The sequence below is a fragment of the Thamnophis elegans genome, chromosome 13 (assembly GCF_009769535.1).
Source record: "Thamnophis elegans isolate rThaEle1 chromosome 13, rThaEle1.pri, whole genome shotgun sequence".
In the NCBI taxonomy this organism is placed as follows: Eukaryota; Metazoa; Chordata; class Lepidosauria; order Squamata; family Colubridae; genus Thamnophis; species Thamnophis elegans.
Window position 1 is genome coordinate 20,435,525 of NC_045553.1, and position 22,499 is coordinate 20,458,023.

Consider the following 22,499-nt stretch of genomic DNA (forward strand, 5'->3'; position numbering starts at 1 on the left):
TCCTATTTTGTAGAAAATGGGAATGTGGTTTGCTTCTCTCCAAAGCAGAAAATTATGCCTTAAATGCCACGTTTCCTTTAACTAGTTGGGTTATTGACTCCAGGCAAGTTGGAAAAATAGCAAAAAGGGAACATTAAAACATTAAAATTTTACATTAACTGTATTTATAGAACATAGTTCATTTATTTATTGAGCCGTGGTGGTGCAGTGGTTAGAGTACAGTATTGCTGGCTGATTCTGCCCACTGCCAGGAGTTAGATCCTGACCTATTTAAGAGTCAGCCTTCCTTCCTTCTGAGGTTCGTAAAATGAGGACGCAGATCAGGGGTGAAATCAACTTACCTTTGCTACAGGTTTGCAAATGTGAACGCAGGACTTTCCGCGCATGCGCAGAGGGTCAAAATGGAATGAGCCTGCTACCGAGCGCAAGTAGAACAGTGAGTTATTTCTGACGATCTACTGTGCTGGGCGACTTAGATTAGCTAGAAAGCAGGAAATGCGTGGATTTTATCTAATATAAATCGCAGGTCACAGCTGATCATCAGAAATACCAGTTTGTCCGAACCGGTATCATTTATTTTATTATTGGTTCGGGCGAACAGTAGCATTTCATCCTTGACCCAGATGGTTTGGGGGCAACGTGCTAACTCTGTAAACTGCCTAGAGAGGGATGTAAAGCATTGAGAAAGTGCTATTGTTGTTATTGGTTTTTGGTTAATAGCAAAAAAGAAAGACCAGAAAAGCAGAACACAGTGAAGGTGATAAATGCATTTCTTCTCTTTGACAATGTAGGCCACCTAGTTGAACAGCCTAACAAGCCACGTACAAATCACATATACTTTGGTGGGGTAAACGGCTTATAAAAGTCCATCTTGAAGGAGAAGCATTGCTATTTGTTATTTATTATTTATTGAATTTACATCCTGCCGCAGTCTTATGATTCTCAGCTCTGCAAAAGTCTCCGGGCTTCTTTCGAAAATGGAGGCTGGCTCTAGAATGCTCAAAGCAGAAACAGGGAGCTGTGGCTCCAGGGTTTGTTTGTTTTTTGTCCCCCAATACCCATGCACACACACACACACCTTGCCTGCAGTGCAGCTACAGATCTCCTCCAAGCAGAGTTGCTGAAATTGTCATTGTTAATGGGACAAAAGGAACTAGTAAACGCACCCAATGTGCATTTAATGGGGATGCACTGAGTTCTGGTTCCAGTCCTATCCAGAAGCAAGCTCTCTAGCCTGCCCCCCTCCCCAAGGACAAGAGTGGTCTCTAAATTCCCATGCCTTTGTGGTCAAGAGCTTGCAGCCTCCCCCCCCCCCCTCCCCGCCAACACTGGGTGGAACCTGGTTTCGAATTGCAGCCATTGAATCTCTAACCCCAAATCTTCAGCTCTGAAGACACCTGCAGACATTTTTGGCTTCCTGCTAGCTAATGAAGTGGCTGCTTCTTTCTTTTACCTTGCACGAAAGGGTTGGGGGGGTCCTTGCAGGGGAGTTTTCCCAGCTACTTAGAGATCAGTATGGAAAAATCCTCCAGGTTCTTTGCGTTTATATAGAATTTGGAGAGGAGAATTGTGGCTGCTAGGTGAACTTGAGGGCAACGTTTGGGAAGCATTCTCCTTCTTGCCTCTGGGAATCATCCGTTGGTCTGCTTAGAAGGGAAACGGGGAAAGATCCAGGAATTGGCCTCCTTTAGTGGAGAGTCACTTGGCAGCCTCTTGACAGCAGTTTTATTTATCTCTGCATCAGCTCCCATCAATAGCAGCTTTCCTCCTTTAGAAGTCTGAATTGATGGAGGAGGAACAGAGAATCAATCATTCCTCTTAAAGGCTTCACCTCTCTCTTTGCCAGAAATAGCGATATGCCTTCTTCTCGCCATGTATCTGGGGGCCTTTATTTTGCATGCCGAAGATGTGCAGTTGGGCCTCTTGTCTTCTCTCAGTCTGGCTCAGAAACAGCCTGCAGGCAGCATACAGAGACGGAGTCCTGAGCAAGGTGGACATATTGGCTCGTCACTTTCCCACCCAGTCCCTTGGCATCCTGGTGCCTTGGGAGAGTTGGTGGCCAGCTATGCCCAACATGCCAACTTAGGCTAAAACGAGGCTGGGGCAGCTGAAGGTGTTGCGCGGTCACTCCACTGTTCTGTTCGGTAACTTCAGAGTTCTTCAAACTTGACAATTTGAAAACTTGTGGACTTCAACTCCCAGAATTCTCCAGCCAGCATAACTTACTCTCTTGTAAACCCTTCCTCTGCAATCTCTCCACTTAGATCAGAGGTCATCAAACTTGACAACTTTAAGACTTATGGACTTCAACTCCCAGAATTCTCCAGCCAGCAGAGCTGAATGGAGAATTCTGGGAGTTGAAGTCCATAAGTCTTAAAGTTCCCAAGTTTGGGGAAACCTGTGTGACTTGATTCAAGCCAGTTCAGCAGCATGAGATGGCTTGCTTCTAGGTCAAGTGAACATGGGAATCATTTTCTTTAACTTGGATTTCAAATACGTCTGTTGTTCTGATCTAGGCTTCCCCAAAAAGCACGAGGCAGAGTCCTGGTCCAGACAAAACTCCTTTTATTAAACAAATGTGAATTCCTCTCATTCACATTCAGCCAAGGCCTGGCAAACAGTCTTTCAAAGGAATATTTATGACTACAGACCTTATCTATCTTGGAAAGCTGCCATGTAAATATTTTCCAAATGAGACGCTGTGCAAGGAAAGGCTGGGCACAGAGTCTCTGAGATTCACGGGCAGATCTTCACACTCCTGAAACGAATCTAACGACCAAACGAATGAATTGTTTCCTGCAAATATTGATATTCTTTCCTGATTGCTTATTTGTACCCCATGACTATCATTAAGTGCTGCACCAAAGACAAATTCCTTGTGTATCCAATCACACTTGCCCAATAAAGAATTCTATCTATCTATCTCTCTCTCTCTCTCTCTCTCTCTCTCTCTCTCTCTCTCTCTCTATCTCTATCTCTATCTCTATCTATCTATCTATCTATCTATCTATCTATCTATCTATCTATCTATCTATCATCTATCTATCTATCTATCTATCTTATCTATTATCTATCTGTCTATCTGGTAGGTCAAAACATGTGTATAGCTCTGCCTGATGGTTTTGCTGTTCCTTCTCTTCCTTCCTTCTCTTCCTTCCTCTCCTCCAGGAGGCCAAGTAGTGAATCTGATGAACCAGCGCTTGCAGACGGGATTCATGGAAAACGAAGTCCTGCAAATCTTTTGCGACACTTGTGAAGCTGTGGCCAGGCTGCATCAGTTCAAATCGCCTATTGTTCACCGGGATCTGAAGGTAGCAATTGCGGGGCTCATACAAAGGCCTGTAGCGGTTGTGTGTGTGTGTGTGTGTGTGTGTGTGTGGTAAGAGGAAAGGCACAATATCTGCTGCTGCCTTTCAACCTGGACAAGCTTTAAGGATCTCCTCTGGCGGGCAAGAGGATTACACCAGGAATGGCAGGAGGGGTAGATGATGCCACTTTTTAAAGCATTTAGTCATACAGACATACAGGTCTGAAAAAGCTTCTTGGATGAGAAGCAAAACATCTTCAAAGAAAACCAAGAAAGTCGTCTGCCTCTTGAAAAAGCACCTTTGAGACAACTATGACCTGGATGACTGAGAATATGAATTTGTAGATTGGTTGCAAAGCTATTTTTTCATCCCAGTGAATTTGCTTGACTCCCTGCTTCCCCTCCAGGGAGTAAAAACTCTGAAATACATCAGTAAAACTTAGATCAGATCTCTTGCCTTTGCATATTACAGTTATGTAGCTGCCCATCTCGTCTAGAACATTGGATAATATTCCGTATGAGTGACTCTTAACAATTAAAAGAGGACAGAAACAGAATAAAAGCACCAATAATTACAAGGATAGCTTTGGGCTAACAGCATCCATCTGTTTGAGCTCAGGTAGGAAAGCCCTGGAGTATCTCTAGGAACTGGTTTGGCTTGAAATGTTTGTCTCGTTGAAATACCTGGTTTGGGGCAGCAGGCGCTCCAGGAGTTATCCATTATCCAAATAAAACCCCCACTGCCCACCTGTTTGCCCTGAGCTTATCGTAGTTACCTGCCTCTTTTGTTTCCAGGTGGAGAACGTCTTGTTACACGATCGTGGCCACTATGTCCTCTGTGACTTTGGCAGTGCCACCAATAAATCACAGAACCCTCAGTTGGAGGGAGTGAACATAGTGGAGGAAGAAATTAAGAAGTGAGTCTGCCTGTTTCCAAGGTTTTTAAAAAAAATACTTTTTGTACCTAAAACATTGTACATCTATCAGATTCAAAACATATGAAGAACGGCTGCAGGAACTAGGTACATCTAGTTTAATGAAAAGAAGGACTAGGGGAGACATGACAGCAGTCTTCCAATATCTCAGGGGTTGCCACAAAGAAGAGGGAGTCAAACTATTCTCCAAGGCACCTGAGGGTAGAACAAGAAGCAATGGGTGGAAACTAATCAAGGAGAGAAGCAACTTAGAACTGAGGAGAAATTTCCTGACAGTTAGAACAATTAATCAGTGACAGAACTTGCCTCCAGGAGTTGTGAATGCCCCAACACTGGAAGTTTTTAAGACAATGTTGGATATCCATTTGTCTGAAATGGTCTAAGGTTTCCTGTCTAGCCAGGGGGTTGGACTAGAAGACCTCCAAGGTCCCTTCCAACTCTGTTATTCTATTCTAGTCTAAAATCATGCCACAGTTTCTCTTGGGTGTTTCATGGCTGTGTTGATCCACCCACATCCCTATGAATCCCAAATCCCCAGTTGTGTAAGCTTTGACTATGAGTACCAACTATAATTCCCCAAAGGTTTAAGATTTTAAGTAACCCTTCATCAGGAAAAAAAAGAGCTGAGGATTAAGCAGCAATATATAGAAACTAAGGGCCAATGGTGACATCAGACATTCAATATTTCTACCTTTTGAGGAACTTTGAAAAAAAAAACTACAGCAAATTGAGAATATTTGAATGCTTTGAGAATTAGGTAAGAAACCAATCAAGGAGAGATCTAATTAAGGAGAAATTTCCTGACAGTGAGAACAATTCATCATTGGAACGGCTTCCTTTCAGAAGTTGTATCTGCGCCAACATTGGAGATTTAAAAAAAGAGATTGGATTGTCATTTGTCTGAAATGGTGTAGGGTCTCCTGCTTAAGCAGAGCATTGGACTAGAAACCTCCAATTCTGTTATGTTCCATTATTTCAGGCTAGGAACTGCCAAGTTATCTGCTGGAACATTTGAAAGATTACTTGATGGCCACCTAGCAGAAGTTTACAACAAATAATTATTCCCACTCTGAGTAAGAGATCCTGAGAATGATCCTTTGTGTGGTTGCTCTTTATTGCTGGTGGAATTTCCAGCATGCACATAAAAGGAATATGAAATGGGGATAAAGATATTGACAGATTCTTAGAATTTTAATAATTGTGCTTATGTTGTTATGTTGTTATGTTATACCTTTCAGGTTCAAATAATCCCAAACAATCTGCTTTTTATTTTGGCACCAGTAATTGGCGTTTTATCTGAAGACTAGGAGGGAATAGTTACTATTTCTAGGAATCTAACTATTATGGGTTGTTTTGACTATTCAAAATGCAGGAATCCTATTTTCTGGCAGGAGAAAATGTCTCCTTGGAATTGTTTACTTTTGAACCTTACTTTACTTTATTGCCATTGTACGTATATACACAGTATACACATACTTTTGAACCTGCTCAGCTATTTCAAATAATAACTCTAAAGGTTGTTGAAGGAACAGAAAATCCTGATTGTCTTTGTGGGAGGGATAATGCCATGAGGTTGCCCATAGAGTTGGAGCTTACTCTTTGATTGCAAATACACGAATTTGGGCTTTGTTCTAGGTATACCACACTCTCGTACAGAGCTCCAGAGATGGTGAACCTCTACAGCGGCAAACTGATCACCACAAAAGCGGATATCTGGGTATGTGAGCTTGGGATGGTGGGCCAAGGGAGTCCAGGAGTGTGTTGGACCTTCCAAATTCCTTTTCTTTTCTGGTGTAGATAAGCACATGTCATTTTGGAATCACAAAAACAGACAAGGCCGTTATGGCCAGGCTGTATATAATGATATAATGAGGCATATTTACTGGTGTGCTTAAATTTTAAGTGTTTTATGGAGAGAGTTGGTGTTAATATTTTATAGTGTGTCATTCATGACTGCAGTCTGTCTTTGTATTGTTCATCTCTGATAATGTGAAGCTGGAAATAAACGGAGAGAGGAATGGCTCTAGGAGGGAACAAGGCATGGGAAGCGACCTCACACGCCTTATGCCATCATTATGCAAATGAGGCATATTATGCATACTGATTGACATACATATTACATACTTCACATTCTAGTCTTGATGACACCATGACACACATATCAAGCTTTGGGGCAATTAACTCAAACCAGAAGTAAATCCTTTTCCCAAGTTTGAATCACACGGTCTTCTTTAGCAAGATTGATTAAGGCAGTGGTAGTCAACCTGGTCCCTACCGCCCACTAGTGGGCATTCCAGCTTTCATGGTGGGCGGTGGAGTTTGCTGTAACTCTCTATTATAAAGTAAAGTTACTTCCCTATTTTATAAATCAACATTACTGTGGAACCGGTGGGCGGTTAGAAAATTTTACTACTAACAGAGATACAAAAGTGGGCGGTAGGTATAAAAAGGTTGGCTACCCTTGGATTAAGGTGAGTGTCTTACAATAATTTCAGCAACTAAACCCTTCCCCACTTAAAACCAACTCCTAAAGTATTAGGCTTTGGTGATTTAATTCTTACAGGTTTTTTTTTTTCTGTCAACAAGTAAGGGAGAGGTTTTTAAATATGGCCTCAGCTTCTCCATGGAGTGGAGGGCAAACAGCAAGGAAGCCCAGTGCAAGAAGAACTGGGTTTTTTTCCCCAGGTTGCTCCTTCTCTGTCTCATTTTCCAGAAGTAAGGAGATTAATTATAAGCGACTAATTAAGCTGGGTTTGGATGAGCTGTTAGATGAGCCTGCAAGTGTCAATGTGCAAAAGTGTCGGTTTAATTCTTTCAGCTTGTGAATTGACCCATAAAGCTCATGCCATAATTCTGCTAAGATGCCTGTGGACTAAAGCTGAAAGGGTGGCTTGTAAATTACTACTCGCCTGACCTGCCAAACCAAGCTTAATGCTTACAGAGTTCAAGATCACACCCAGTGAGCCATATGACTTAGTGAGCAACTACTAGTTGTATTTTAAATTGTCACTTTGTTGTTTGTATGTATGTATTATGGATGGGAGACAAATTCCTTGTATGTCTAACCACACTTGGCCAATAAAGAATTCATTTTCTGAAGAAGCTTCTTGAGTGAGAAGCAAAATGTATTCAAAGAAAAAAACTCTCAACAAACTCCAGTTGCCTTTTGGGGAAAAAGCTTCTTTTTGAGAATCAAAACAAGGCAAACTTCTTTAAGGAAAAGAGGCTTTTCCACTTTCCTTGATCTTTTCCTTCTAATCTTTGCAATCTTATTTTTTGTGCATTTTCCACATTTAGAGAGCTGCCTTGGGCTTGTTTCTCTGGGTTTCATTTTCTGAATGGAAACCAAGTTCCAGGGTTCGTTGTTTGTCTTTGGCTTCCAAGAGTCTACATGCAAAGAATGGAAGACTTATTCCTCTTCTCTTGCATGGAGATTAAATGATGATTGCTCAGTTTCACTTGGAAGGCTCTAGCGTCACAGTCCTTTGCATCTGGGATGAAGGAATGGATGGATGGATGTTCTCCTTGTTATTGTTACTGGACACAGTGCTTCACAGGGTTACTTACATCCCCCCAACACAGCTAGGTGACTGATGACCTCTTTCCTATAGGGAAAGAGGCAAAGCTGACTGAGGAATTCTGGAAGTTGAAGTCCACCAGTCTTAAAGTGGCCAATGTTGCTTTGCTGGCTGAGGAATTCTGGGAGTTGAAGTCCACCAGTCTTAAAGTGGCCAATGTTGCTTTGCTGGCTGAGGAATTCTAGGAATTGAAGTCCACAAGTCTTAAAATGGCCAAGGTTGCTTTGCTGGCTGAGGAATTCTGGGAGTTGAAGTCTAGAAGTCTTAAAATGGCCAAGGTTGTTTTGCTGGCTGAGGAATTCTGGGAGTTGAAGTCCACCAGTCTTAAAGTTGCTAAGGTTGGAGACCCCTGCTATAGAGCGTCTTGTGATTCTTAAGCTGGCGGTATTTGGCCTTCAGGTACAACACTAAAGTTACACATCATAACTTGGGCTATTCAGTTTCTTAATTCACCTTTCAGGGAGGACGAAAAGCCTTTTAGGTTGGAGCCTAGAAGAATAACGACTTGCAGAACCCCATAATTCTTCTATTTGGAGGAAAATGCTCATTGCGGGTATATAGGGTGGCCACATCAATGAGGCAGATCACACGAGTGCGAAAACAGTGGAAGACAGGGAGGTCTTGGGTAGTGGGGCGGCTGCTTTTATTCAGATTATGAGACTCTGAAATTTGGCTCATTTTTCAGGCCTTGGGCTGTTTGCTCTACAAACTCTGCTATTTTACTCTGCCATTTGGAGAGAGCCAAGTGGCCATTTGCGACGGCAACTTCACCATTCCTGACAACTCACGCTACACCCAGGAGATGCACTGCCTAATCAGTGAGTATCCCATTTAGAAGGCGAGCCAGTTCTGGGTTCAGGGTTTACAAGACATCGCTTGCTCTTGGTTTATTTCAAGAAACTATTATCTAATGCGGCTGGCCTCCCCTTATTAAGAGAGCCATGTTGCAGAAGCTGAAATACACCAAGTGAATGAGATGAAGAGTGTGAAGCAGAGGAGAGAGGTAAGGGAAGAAGAAAGGGATGAGAGAGCGCGGGGGGGGGGGAAGAGGAGGAGAGAAAGGAGGAGTGGAAAGGGGAGAGAGGAGAAAATCCAAATCTGAAAGATTCCCGGTTTCCCCCACCCAGTTAAATGTTCATGATCTTGCCTCCACACCCACAAGTCCATCCCATGGTCCAATCTCCCACTGCCATGCTGGCAGCTTCCACCCACCCAGTTCCAGTCAGGTGCAGAGGTGCAGAGACAAAGGATGACCTTGGCTTTCTAGAAAGAATTTTGTTATGGCTACATAGCATCTAACTCCATACAATCCCCCCTCCCATTTTCCCACAATAGAAAATGCATAGCAGAATAATAGAAAGTGTGGCAGGCCAAAGATCCAAAAGAAAAGATGGCTGCAGGCCTGACAAGTGTATTCATAAAATAAATTGTGCAGGGATTGCATCAAAGAGACAGTGAGAAATCCAAAAGAAAATATGGCTGCAGGCCTGACAGGAAGTTTCTGCTCCCTCTGTGTGGTTTTGCACCAGAGGAGCAGGAGAAGCCAGGAGAAGAGGCAACCTCTGGCTTTCAAGTCCTCATGGCCTGTTTAGCTCCCCACACCAAGGTTGAGGGCTGCCGTAGAGCAATCTAGTTGAGCCTTGATGCTGCCGTCTCCAGCTAACCCACCTTCTCTCTCTTAGGGTACATGCTGGAACCTGATCCTGACAAGAGGCCAGACATTTACCAGGTCTCTTACTTTGCATTCAAGCTGGCCAAGAGGGAATGTCCTGTCCCCAACACCCAGGTGAGTGACGTCTCCCTTCAGTAGGGCTGCCTGCCTTTCCCCCAACAATTGCAGAATGATGAAGGAAGAGGATGCCCATAAAAACAACGGAATGACTCCCTTGTCTTTCAAAGCCCCTTGCTTTGACCTTATGCAAAGGCCCATCCTATCATAGAACATAGACTCCTAGGAATGGGAAGGACCTTGTAGGTCTTCTAGTCCATCCCCCTCTTAAGGCAGGAGACCTTATAGTAGGATGTCTTGCTTGGGCAGAGGGTTGGACTAGAAGACCTCCAAGCTCCCTTCCAACTTTGTTAATCTGTTTTGTTCTGTTAAGCGTTAATGAGCAAAGGATGTTTTTTTTAATTTCCAGAATTCTCCAATTCCTGCCAAACTTCCAGAGCCTGTGAAAGCTAGCGAAGCTGCTGCTAAGAAAACCCAGCCCAAAGCTAGGTAAGCTCACCTTTGGTTTGTCTTGATGGTCGTGGCCAAATCGGCCTAATGGACACTGAGGTGCTAATGGAAGACCAGGTGTTAATATGAGGACTTGAGGGAACAAGAACTGGATTTTGCTGAAAAAGAGAACATGCAAAAATAGGGTTATCCCCAAAAGAAAGGTATTTCACTTCAGACTTCCTTTTCCTTTAGTAAAAAGCATCCCATTTTGCCATTTCTGCATTAACAATTGAGTTAATAATAAAATGTATATGCCTTTCAATAAAATTTATACGGCGGAAAATATATTAACTAGCCTGTTTTTTTGGCACCGTAGACTAACACAACTGTTCTCCAATAATACATCTCTTTTTTTAAAAAAAATAGGGGAAATATATGGTATAGACATGAAATGAAGAGAGTATAGTGTTGTCCAGCCCTCCCCCACCCAAAAAAATCTACTTTTAAAATAGAAGTCTTCTTAGTATTGATGAGAATAAGATAATAGTGGCATATGGAAGGTTTTATTGGTGGGAAAAACCTGTTTTTCAGAGAGTTTAAATTGAGCATCATCTGCTTTTTAGGTAAAAGGGTACATCAAAATAAAAGTGACATCAAAGCTGACCTTTCAGTGAGAATGGGAGGAACTGAAAAAATAGCTGTGAAACCTTGGAAAGGCAGAACAGAATTTTTATAAATAAGAGGAGAGAGCTCAATAAAAAAAAAGTATCCAAATTTGATACTGGGGAAAAAAGACATTTGTTTATTATTAGATTTGTATGCCGCCCATCTCATCTAGAAGCGACATTCCAGAACAAAAGATAAAAGTAGCTGGGATTGCTGTCAATATGGACCATGAAAAACATTGCAAAAGTTTAAAAGTATTTATTTATTTTATGGTTTTTATCGTATGCCACCGAGTCATATTTTGTGCGATGGGCAGACCTATAAATAGAATAAATAAAATAAATACAATGAAGATACAATGCGAAGCAAGTCAAAGCGACAAATTTAGGCCTAGATAACCTAAAATAGAGGGACGCGGTGGCTCAGTGGCTAAGATAAGTATAAGTATAATCTTTATTGTCATTGTACTTAAATACAACAGAATTGGTTGATGCTAAGCTTGTCGATCAGAAAGGTCAGCAGTTCAGCGGTTCGAATCCCTGGTGCCGTGTAATGGAGTGAGCAGAGGGGGGCAGAGATCGTCCCTGAGGCCCCTAACATGTGGAGTACCTCAGGGTTCGGTCCTATCCCCCCTACTATTTTACTATTTAACATATACATGAAACCGCTGGGCGAGATCATTCGGAGGCACGGGATAAAATACCATCAATATGCGGACGATACGCAATTGTATCTGTCCGCCCCGTGCCAACTCAATGAAGCGGTGGACGTGATGAACCGGGGTCTGGAGGCCGTTAAGGACTGGATGAGTGCTAACAAACTGGTGCTCAACCCGGATAAGACCGAGTGGCTGTTGTGTTTCCCCCCCAATAATTTGGCTAATACACCAACGCTTAGGCTGGGGGGTCAAATTTTATACCCCTCAGATAGGGTCCGCAACTTAGGAGTCCTCCTGGATCCACAGCTGACTTTTGACCATCAGCTGTCAGCTGTGACCAGGGGGGCATTTGCCCAGGTTCGCCTGGTCCGCCAGTTGCGGCCCTACCTAGATCGGGGGGCCCTCACAACAGTCACTCGAGCCCTTGTGATCTCTAGACTGGAATACTGCAATGGGCTCTACATGGGGTTGCCCCTGAAGTGCATCCGGCGACTACAGCTAGTCCAAAATGCAGCCGCGCGAGTGATAGTGGGCGCACCTCGATTCGCCCACGTTACACCTGTCCTCCGCGAGCTGCACTGGCTGCCTGTTGGTCTCCGGGTGCGCTTCAGGATAATGATGACCATCTTTAAAGCACTCCATGGTAGTGGATCTGGGTACTTGAGAGACCGCCTTCTGCCGATTACCTCCCTAAATCGACCAATCAGATCGCACAGACTGGGCCTCCTCCGAATTCCATCTGCCAGTCAATGTCGACTGGCGACCACACGGAGGAGAGCCTTTTCTGTTGCTGCCCCGACCCTATGGAACGAGCTCCCCATGGAGATCCGCACCCTCACCACGATCCAGACCTTCCGCGCAGCCCTCAAGATCTGGCTCTCCCAGCAGGCCTGGGGATAGGCTTCCAATTACCCGCCCGAGTGTTTGATTGCTGAATGAAAGTTGTGTTTTATTATTTTTCTTTTGTTCACAAAGTGTTTGTTTTGACCTTGCACTTCCCCTCCCCTGTGGTTGTAAGCCGCCCTGAGTCCCCTCAGGGAAAAGGGCGGCATATAAATCCCAATAAAACCTAAACCTAAAACCTAAAACCTCCCGTTACTTGTCCCAGCTTCTGCCATCCTAGCAGTTCAAAAGCACATTAAAAATGCAAGTAGAAAAATAGGGACCACCTTTGGTGGGAAGGGAACAGCGTTCCGTGCGCCTTCAGCGTTTAGTCCTGCTGGCCACATGACCACAGAGACATCTTCAGACAGCACTGACTCTTTGAAAGGGAGATGAGCAGCGCCCCCTAGAGTCAGGAACGACTGGCAAATATGTGCAAGGAGAACCTTTACTGTTACCTAATGTGAAATAACAAAAAGTCTTTCCCTCTTCACACTAAATAAAAAACACAGAATTTCAAGGCCGATGTTAAGGATTAAAATTCTGGTTTGGCATTCCTGTCCTTCGCCTTTTTCTAGATCAGGAGTGTCAAGCTCCGTGTTCGCTGGCAGGATGCTGTGGCAGCCAAAAATGGAGCTGGGGAGCCCGTTGTCGATGGCAAAGTGCTCGGGGCACCATAGGCGTCCCTGACACTAGTGATGTCAAGGTGGCCATGCCCCCCTCCCCGAGGTCAAACACAACCCTGACACGGCCCTCAATGAAATTGAGTTTTACCCCCCTGTTCTAGATGATCCAAACCCTCCTTAGTCTGTTCTTGCTTTTCTTGAATTTTTGTCGTTGTTCGGAGGTGAATTATTTTGCCTGTTCCGTCTCCTCCCACTTACCTGGAAGCCTCCTTATTGCAGAATGTTCTCCCCTTTGAGTCTCTGCTTGGGTTGAGTGTTTGTTTCTGGGAGGTTGAGCTTCTTTCCGCTGAACGCAGCTCTTTGTGGGGTATTCCTAGAACTGGAAGGAAACCAAAGCAATGTAGAGCCATCGGGCCAAATCTGGACAAAAGTCCTTTTTATAGACGCATCCACAACAATCGCACTCCACTCCAGCAGCTGTTTCCAAGTCAACTTGGGGTGATTTGGCCTTCCCTTCCCTGCGTGTAAAAGTGCCCATTTCAAACAAGAGGCGGCTTTCAAGTGTGAACCCATCCCGTGACTTTAAAGCAAACTTGCCGACTTTTTGTGGACTTACAATTCCCAGAATTCCCTAGCCGGCATAAGAGTTGAAGGCCACAAACCCTAAAAGTTGCCAAGTTTGGAGATCCCTGATTTAAAGTGTTCCAGAGCTTCTCGATTGGACCGAAAACTACATTCTAGGAAAGGCAAACGACAGTGGAGCCCAAGGACTGTATGGGTCCTTCAGAGCCTGCTTTTGTGGCACCTCACCCACGTGGCCACCGTGGCCAAAACCAACAGCCTGGTTGCCTGCCAGTGCAAGACAGAAGAAAAACTGTTGGGTATGCTCTAAAATACTCTGAAAAACGTTTTTTAAAGGAAAAAAAAAACCTAAAGACCTCTGTCCACGGCTCTCTGGAGACAGGAGCCTTCATAGATGTGGGGCAGAATCGGGTCACGGCCAGGGGCTTGGTGACCTCTGCCTTAATGCCCAATTTAATGACTTTGGGTACCTGCTCCTCTTGGACTCTCCCTTTTCCTGATTGGCTCATAGAGATTCGTATTCTAGGATCCCATGTTTCTGATTTCGGGATTGCGAGAGCCGGTATTCTGCAGTTCAGTTGAAAATTAAAGTATCGCATAAATTTGCACCCTTCTATAGCTTGTGGAGCTTCTCTTGCAAAGTTGAGGGATTGTGTGTCCCTTGATTTTCTCCGTTGAATCCTTTGGTTCCAGAAAAGAAGGAAGCTAGTTATCTTAGGGACCCTGGCCATCTACAGCAAAGCTGGCTGAGGAATTCTGGGAGTTGAAGTCCACAAGTCTTAAAGTTGCCAAGGTTGGTGAGCCCTGATCTATACGACCAGGGGATTCTCTGGGCCCACTAAAAGCAGCCATTATTCTAACCCAGAGATGGCGCTTTTCAGAACCAAGTGCCTTAACCGAAATGTGTGTGCATGTGCTGGAGTACCGGAAACCCGAAAACCAGCTGGCCATCATGCGCAGTCCTGTTTTTCATGCCATTTTGGGGCCATTTTCCAGGCCATTTTTGGCCCTGAAAACAGCTCAAAAAATGCCCTGGAAAATGGCCAGAAAAACAGCCAGAAAAACGGCTGGGGTTTTGGCCATTTTGTGGGCTGTTTTCCGGCACCCCAGCTGGCCGGAGCACATCTGTGAGCCAGACACCAGAAGAGCAGCTGGTGACGGTGCAGATGACCACCAAAGGGGCTCTGTGTGCCACCTTTGCCACGCGTGCCATTGGTTCACCATCACAGTGCTATCCTCTTGTTTTATATATCTGTCCCTGGCAGGCTGACGGATCCTATTCCTACAACAGAAACATCCATCACGCCACGCCAGAGACCCAAAGCCGGGCAAACTCAACCCAATCCAGGAATTCTGCCCATTCAACCTGCCTTGACTCCCAGGAAGAGGCCTGCGGTCCAGGCTAGCATCCAGCCACAAGGTGAGAGCCCTTATTTGTTTAAGATTTATTTATGGCGGAATTTATTTGTTTCCTATCTCTTATTGAATGACTCTGGGCAGCTTGCAGCTTAAAGACGCTAAAAAAAATCATTAAAATCTTCAGACATAAAATGGCAAAGTAGATAAATTAAGATCAGGTGGCAAAGATGGCAAAGGAAGGAGCTGAATACAGGTGGGTGGGAATTAGCCTTTAATGAGCTGTCCACCTCCACTGTGAAACTTCCCTGTTGGCTCTCCAGGCCCTCTGGCAAGGTCTTTAACCTCAGGAGGGTGAGAGCCAATCTCACCTTAGAGAAAGGTAAGATACAGATATAGGCTAACAGAGTTTGAAGGGGCCTTGTAGGTCATCTAGTCCAACCCTCAGCCCAAGCAGGAGATCTTACACCATTTCTGACAGATGGCAGTCCAGTCTCTTCTTGAAAGCCTCCAGGGATGAAGCTCCCACAACTTCTGAAGGCAACTTCTGTTTCATGGGTTGATTGTTCTCACTGTCAGAAAGTTTCTCCTTATTTCCAAGTTGAATCTCTCCTTGATCAGCTTCCTTCCATGATTCCTCGTCTGGCCTTCAGGTGCTTTGGAAAATAGCTTGACCCCTTCCTCTCTGTAGCAGCCCCTCAAATATTGGAAGATGCTATCTTGTCTCCCCTGGTCCTTCTCTTCCCTAGACTAGCCATGCCCAGTTCCTGCAACCATTCTTCGGATGTTTTAGCCTCCAGTCCTCTAATCATCCTGGTTGCTCTTCTCTGCACTCTTCCTAGAGACTCAACATCTTTTTTATAGTGTGGTGACCAAAACTGGATACAGTACTTTAATGTGGTCTTATTAGAGCTTTATAGCAGCATTCCAGTATTTCAGGGGTTGCCACAAAGAAGAGGGGGTCAATTTATTCTCCAAAGCACCTGAGGGCAGGACAAGAAACAACGGATAGAAACTAATCAAGGAGAGAAGCAACCTGGAACTAAGGAGAAACTTCTAACTGATTCCTTTGTAACTAGTTTTCCATCCCACAAGAAAGCATGAAGCTTGCAGCAAAAAGAATTGTGGCAAAAACTCCTTGTGATTGGGAAAGCCAATTTCACTTGTGTTATTCCAGATTGTAATTGTGTATGATCCTCAGAATTTAAAAAAAAAATATTCTGGAAAAAAAGAAAGGAAGGGCCTCACCTGTGCTGCATTTAACCTTCTGCCTGTCCTGCTCTCTGCTTGCAGCTCCAGCTCCTCTGGCGGCTGGCCAGTCTCCCCTTCCTGCAGCCATTCCTCAGCCAAATTCTCTGCCTCAACCGACCCAGCCCAAGGCCACTGGTGCTGCCCAGCCGGTGGCTGCTGCGGCCACAGCACAAGCCCAGCTCCCTTCAGCCCAGGCCACGCCGCAGCACCAGCTCTTCCTCAAGCAGCCGCAGCCGCCGGCCACGGCTCTCTTTTACCAGCAGCCCCCGCAGATGACACCCCTGCAGGTACAACAGGTAAGGCTGGGAAGTTCCAGCTTTTTTTGCCAACTGTGTCTGTCTCCCTGTTGGCGTGAGAGTTGAGGTGGCAAAAGCAGAGCTGACGGGTTGGTTCGCAGAACCAAAGCTTGGGACAGTCCTTGCCTCATTTAGCGACCATTCGCAGTTACAGCAGTGACAAAAAAGCGTAACTCGTTGCCCAAATCCTGTTTGTGACGTTCGTAAGTCTTGCCAAGCAAAAGAAGGCTGAAATAAGATGCATAATAAGCATGGGTGAGGTTTAACTTAGCAATGACTTTGCTTAAATATCCTAAAAGGTGCTTTTCCCCCCCAAGAGACAACTTTCTGGTTTTTCTTTGAAGACGTTTCACTTCTCATCCAAGAAGCTTCTTCAGCTGTGATCCCAATTGTAGTGGCTAAAAGAGAACTGACTTTATATCGTTATGGGGAGGGTCATCCAAGCCCATAGAGCAAAGGTCTCCAACCGTGGCAACTTTGAACCTGGAGGACTTCAACTCCTAGACATCCCTAGCCAGCTTTGCTGGGTGTTGAATTCTGGGTGTCCTCCAGGCTTAAAGTTGCCAGGGTTTGAGACCCCTGCCATAGAGTGTCTTTGTGGGGGTTAATCCTGGTGCCCCATCGGTTTCAGTTGGCCCAGGAAAACCAAAATCACGTCTGCTTTAATCCTCCAAGTCTTTACTTGGGTTTATTCTACTATCCTTTTGTGAATGAGGAAGTGGAAGAGAAGAATAACTTGTCAAACCAGAGCAAAGTGAGCTGGGAAAGGCATTGGATTTGGGGCTTAATCCTGCTTGCAGTCTCCATGACAGGTAGCCATCTGATGTACCGTATTTTTCAACGTATAAGATGCACCTTTCCCCCCCCAAAAAAGAGGGCGAAAATCTGGGTGCGTCTTATACACTGAATACAGCATTTTTAGCCTACCGAAACCCCACCACCTTTGCAAAAATGCCCATGCAGAGGGTTTGGGAGGCTTGCAAAGTGCTCCTGGGGGCTTGGGAGGGCAAAATATGAACTGCATTTGCTCATTTTTGCCCCCAGCCCCCAGGAGCACTCTACAAGCCACCCAAAGCCTTTGCATGCCCCCCCCCCCATTTTTTGTTGCAAAAAACGAGGCCTGCAGAGGATTTGGGAGGCCTGCAGAGTGCAAAAACTTTTTGTTTATTTATTTACCTCTTCAAAATGGTGCATCTCATATTCTGGTGCATCTGCCCAGTTAGCCCCCTCCCCCCTTCCTCTCTCAAGCTCTGCTGCGACCTTCAGTTAGATGTTGGCGATTGCCCATGGGCTCATTTTGGACTGAGTTGTCCATGCAGGAAGGTGGGTGGATGGGGAGAACCTGTCACGTCGCTCCACTTTACTTCGCCGGCAGGCAGTGACGAAGGCTTTGCTTTCTGCTCCTAGGCCAGGATACCACAGGCTGCCCCGACGTCCGGAAAGCCGCAATTCCCGGTGGTGCCGCAGGGAGCAGTGGCCGCCACGCCGCCGCCACCACAGCTGTTGGCCCAGCAAGCCGCCATCCAAGCCAAGATTGTTGCCGGGCAGCAGAAGCCCCCCGCACAGGTCCTGCAGCAACCGCAGGTGCCGCCTTCAGTTGCGCCAGCAGTGCCCAGCCAGGAACCCCCGGTAAGGAACAGGTAGATCTCCATGCCCTGCACCATCCACTCCTGTGTGAGACCAACCCCACGGGCTACGTGGAGCTCAGGGTCTACGCCATAAAGAATAAAGGCAAGTTGAAGAAATCTAGTCCCGTTTGGCGTGTTGTCTGAATGCAGCCAGCAGATCTTTGACTGGGCATTGTCTGAGGGTATCCAGCAACTCTTTCGTACAGGGGTCTCCAAACTTGGCCACTTTAAGACTTGTGGACTTCAACTCCCAGAATTCCTCAGCCAGCTTTGCTGGGAGTTGAAGTCCACAAGTCTTAAAATGGCCAGGCTTGGAAATCCCTGCTTTAGTATATACATATTAACAGAGTTGGAAGGGACCTTGTAGATCATCTAGTCCAACCCCTGCCCAAGCAGGGGATCCTACACCATTTCTGACAGATGGAAGCCCGGTCTCTTATTGAAAGCTTCCAGTGATGAAATTCCTACAACTTCTGAAGGCGACGTCTCTTCCATGGGTGGATTGTCCCCTTATTTCCAGGTTGAATCTCTCCTTGGTCAGTTTCCATCCATTGTTCCTTGTCTGACCTTGGGAAAATAGCTTGACCCCCTCCTCTCTGTGGCAGCCCCTCAAATATTGGAAGATGCTCTCCTGTTTCCCCTGGTCTTTCTCTTCACTAGACTAGCCAGGCCCAGTTCCTGCAACTGTTCTTCATATGTTTTTGCCTCCAGTCCCCTCATCATCCTGGTTGCTCTTCTCTGCACTCTTTCTAGAGTCTCAACATCTTTTTTTATAGTTTGGTGACCAAAACTGGTCAAAGCTAGTAGCTTGAACTGGAACTAGATTCTGCTGGTGGACCAACCGGTTCTGTTCTGGAAGTAGCAATGTGAACCAATCTGCAAAATCCAAGGCGAAAGGCTACTCCAGGTAGTAAACCTGTGGAACCGTTATGCAAAAGGCACTAATAACTGTGCTTTTGGTAGCTCTGTGACTCGTGTTTGTGGAGGGCAGAAGGAGTGGCCTTGAAGCGCTGTGGGAAGGTCTGTTGCCGAAACAGGGAGTCCTTGACTTATAACCGTTCATTTAGCGACAGTTCAAAGTTACAACAGCACGGAAGAAGTGACTTGCAGCTTGTCCTTGCACTAAGCATGGTCAGCCATCCCTGTAGCCCCATGATCAAAATTTGGGCACTTGGCAATTAGCATGTATTTATGACGGCTGTCCCGGGGTCATGGGATTGCTTTTTGTGACCTTCTGCCAAGGCCAGATTCACTTAACAACCTTGTTGTTAACAACTGCACGTGATTCGCTTAACCACCATAGCAACAACAATAAAAAAGGTAATATTAGGTATCACTCACTTAACAATTGCCTTGCTTAACAACAGAAATTCTGGGCTTAATTGCTGTTGTAAGTCAAGTACCACCTGTATAACCATGAGAGAAATGCGGCTTAAGTCTGTTCCAAGAAAATAACTTGGGAAAACAATTCCGCTTCCTAGTTCCCATGAAGGAGGGAGGAGGAAGCACACGGGGCCTTATACATTTCTGCTAATAGAGGTTTTACCAAAAAAAAAGTGATCCTGATCTCTTTGGTTTGCTCTACTTTACAAAGCTGGTGCCAGGTTTCCAAGAAATGCCCTACTTGATTCATGAGACTCGGATGAAACTTCAAAGGAAAATTACTGTATTTTTCGGAGTATAAGACACACCTTTTTCCCTCAAAAAAGAGGCTGAAAATCTGTGTGCATCTTATACACTGAATACAGTATTTCTGGCCTCCTGAAACCCCGCCCCTTCACCAAAATGGCTGTGCATAGCCTGTAGAAGGCTTCAGAGAGCTCCTGGGACTGGGAGAGCAAAAATGAGTGAAAAACGGGCCATTTTTGCTCAATTTTGCTTAGCCCCCAGGAGTACTCTATAAACCCCCTAAAGGCTATACATGCAATTTCCTTGACAAAAATGGCCATTTTTTTGGATGTTTTGGATGTTTATTAACATTTGTAGGCCGCCCTTTTCCCTGAGGGGACTCAGGGCGGCTCACATAAAATCAGGAAGGGGGAATACAAACAATGACATAGACACATATAATAAAAGTAATAAGCAACATACATTCATCATTCGGGAGGGGCGGCTATCCTTGTCCCCAGGCCTGACGGGCTAGCCAGTTCTTAAGGGCTGTGCGGAAGGCCTGGACGGTGGTGAGGGTACGAATCTCCACGGGGAGCTCGTTCCAAAGGGTCGGGGCTACTACTGAGAAGGCCCTCCTCCTTGTAGTTGCCAGCCGGCACTGGCTGGCCGATGGAATACGGAGGAGGCCCAATCTATGAGATCTAATTGGTCGCAGGGAGGTAATTGGCAGAAGGCGGTCTCTCAAGTATCCAGATCCACTACCATGCAGGGCTTTATGGGTGACTAATAGCACCTTGAAGCACATCCGGAGATCGACAGGTAGCCAGCGCAGCTCGCGGAGGATAGGTGTTATGTGGGTGAACCGAGGTGCACCCACAATCACTCGCGCGGCCGCGTTCTGCACTAGCTGAAGTCGCCGGATGCTCTTCAAGGGCAGCCCCATGTAGAGCACATTGCATTTTTTGCCCATTTTGGGTTGCCCCCCCCCAGGAGCACTCTGCAAACCCCCTAAAGGCTATTCATGCCTTTGGTGGGGGGGGGGGGAAGGATGCGTTTTTGCAAAAATTGGGACATTTTGGGGAGGTTTGCAGAGTGCAAAAACTTTTTTTTAAATTTGTCTCTTCAAAACCTTGGTGCGTCTTCTACTCAGGTGCATCTTATACTCTGAAAAATACGGTAGTCATTTATTAGGAGCATTTATTGCAGTCAGATCTAAGCTATGTTGAATTATAGCTGAACTTTACCCCTGTTCCTTCCCTCCCCTCAGTCTCTGTCATAAATCACATTTCCCCAATGAGGTGTACCCCTCCCAAGCCTGCTGCAGTAATCTGAGCTGAAAGTATGTGTGGAATGCACTCCTCCTCTCACCATGACAACTTTGGGAATTGACAGCTGGCATGTTTCAGACAGATTGTAGGAACCATGCAGCCTCCTTGGGTGGAGAGGATTCCGGTCAATTGACCAGTGCAAATGATGGTTCTTTTTCTTTCCTTTTTTTGATGTCGTCTGTGGGAGGACATGTGAGCGTAGAGTTCGGCATAGATTTACTACTGGAGTAAATCGAGACAGCGAGGTGCCTCTTTAGATTACAAGCACTGCAGGGATTTCCACATCTGGAATACAGACTCCCATCAATGCCAGATGCTACCGTTGAGTGTGAATCATTGGAGAACCAGGCTCAGATTGACCCACAACCACAAGGTCCAGTAAAGGTCAGCTATAACTCAAACACTTAGATCTGACTGTCTGTCAGGTTTCCTAAAAATGCTCTAATTGATTCATGAATGAGTCAAGTTTCAGTACAAAACTAGTTATTTATTAGGAGCACCATAGATCAGATCTAAGCTTTGTTTGAGCTATAGCTGAACTTTACCCCTGTTCCTTCCCTCCCCTCAGTCTGTGTCATAAATCACATTCCCCAATGAGGTGCACCCCTCCCAAGCCTGCTGCAGTAATCTGAGAGCCCAACTTCAGCCGGCAGTATGCCTGGAATGCGCTGCCCCCCTTCTCCTTCTATGGCAACATTGGGAGTTGACATTCAGTAGATGAGATCTCATTTTGATGGGCAACCTGGAGGAAAAGCAGATATAGAGTTATCAAGATAAATATTACAGTTCTGCCAGTCTGTGATGACTGCAGCCAAATCATTCATGTATCTGCCTCATAATTGGCATAAGTTCTGACCTCATAGCATTAATACTCTTAAATACTTTATTGTTATTTGACCAATCATTGACTGCTGAACTGACCCTGCTTTGTGCTGGGGAGTGGATGAAGCCTCTCCTGCATAAGGCAGCCTTTCTTCCCTCGCTTGGCTTCCTTTCAGCCTGCTGGGCCAAGGCAGATGGGAGAGCAGCTCTGGTGTTTGTTTTGGCCTCCCTTCCATTCCTTTAGCAGAGCCGGCAGGGGCTGGGATGGCCATGTGGGTGGGATGGTTTGCAAAATTCCAAATTACTGAAAAAAGAATTTGGAAGAAGTTGATTCCATATTTGGAATGAAGAGCTGAAGTTAGCTCTGTTTCAGTGGGCCTCCTTGGCCTTTACTCTGCATTGCATGGCTGTATAAATGTTCATTTTGTGGGCAGTGCCCTGCTTGGGCATAGGAGAGCTTGGCTTTGGGGAGCAAATGCCAAGGAAGACGGGAAACGGAAGACCCCTTGGCCTCCCAGAACAATGGGGTGGACAAGTAGTTGTGTTTGGAGAAGACAACAAGCCATACATTCAACAATAGGCAACCACCCATTAGCCTAGCGTGTGATATGGACCAACCTCGCATGGTCAGTTTATGCCTCTGTGAAGCTTGAAACTTTGATTGTAGTTATTCTGAGATGCAAATAGAATAGGGGTGAAATCCTCCCAGTTCCGCCTGGTTCAGCCAAACCGGCAGGGACAATTGGCAACGGTTTTCCAAACCGATGGCAGAAATCCCTGGTGGCCCCGTCAACGGCCACCAGCTTGCCCGA

General features: G+C 45.6%; 1 protein-coding gene across 11 annotated transcripts in view; it reads left to right on the forward strand.

The window, feature by feature from the left end:
- AAK1 (AP2 associated kinase 1) overlaps nucleotides 1-22,499 on the forward strand; it is a 90,964-nt gene that overhangs the window by 22,642 nt on the left and 45,823 nt on the right. For all 11 annotated transcript variants that reach the window (XM_032229974.1, XM_032229976.1, XM_032229975.1 and 8 more), the window contains exons 5-13: nucleotides 3,169-3,311; nucleotides 4,103-4,224; nucleotides 5,878-5,959; nucleotides 8,506-8,638; nucleotides 9,503-9,606; nucleotides 9,959-10,038; nucleotides 14,661-14,815; nucleotides 16,045-16,298; nucleotides 17,706-17,927. In XM_032229974.1, the coding sequence (XP_032085865.1) occupies nucleotides 3,169-3,311; nucleotides 4,103-4,224; nucleotides 5,878-5,959; nucleotides 8,506-8,638; nucleotides 9,503-9,606; nucleotides 9,959-10,038; nucleotides 14,661-14,815; nucleotides 16,045-16,298; nucleotides 17,706-17,927 (1,295 nt within the window). The remainder of the gene's footprint in view (nucleotides 1-3,168; nucleotides 3,312-4,102; nucleotides 4,225-5,877; nucleotides 5,960-8,505; nucleotides 8,639-9,502; nucleotides 9,607-9,958; nucleotides 10,039-14,660; nucleotides 14,816-16,044; nucleotides 16,299-17,705; nucleotides 17,928-22,499) is intronic.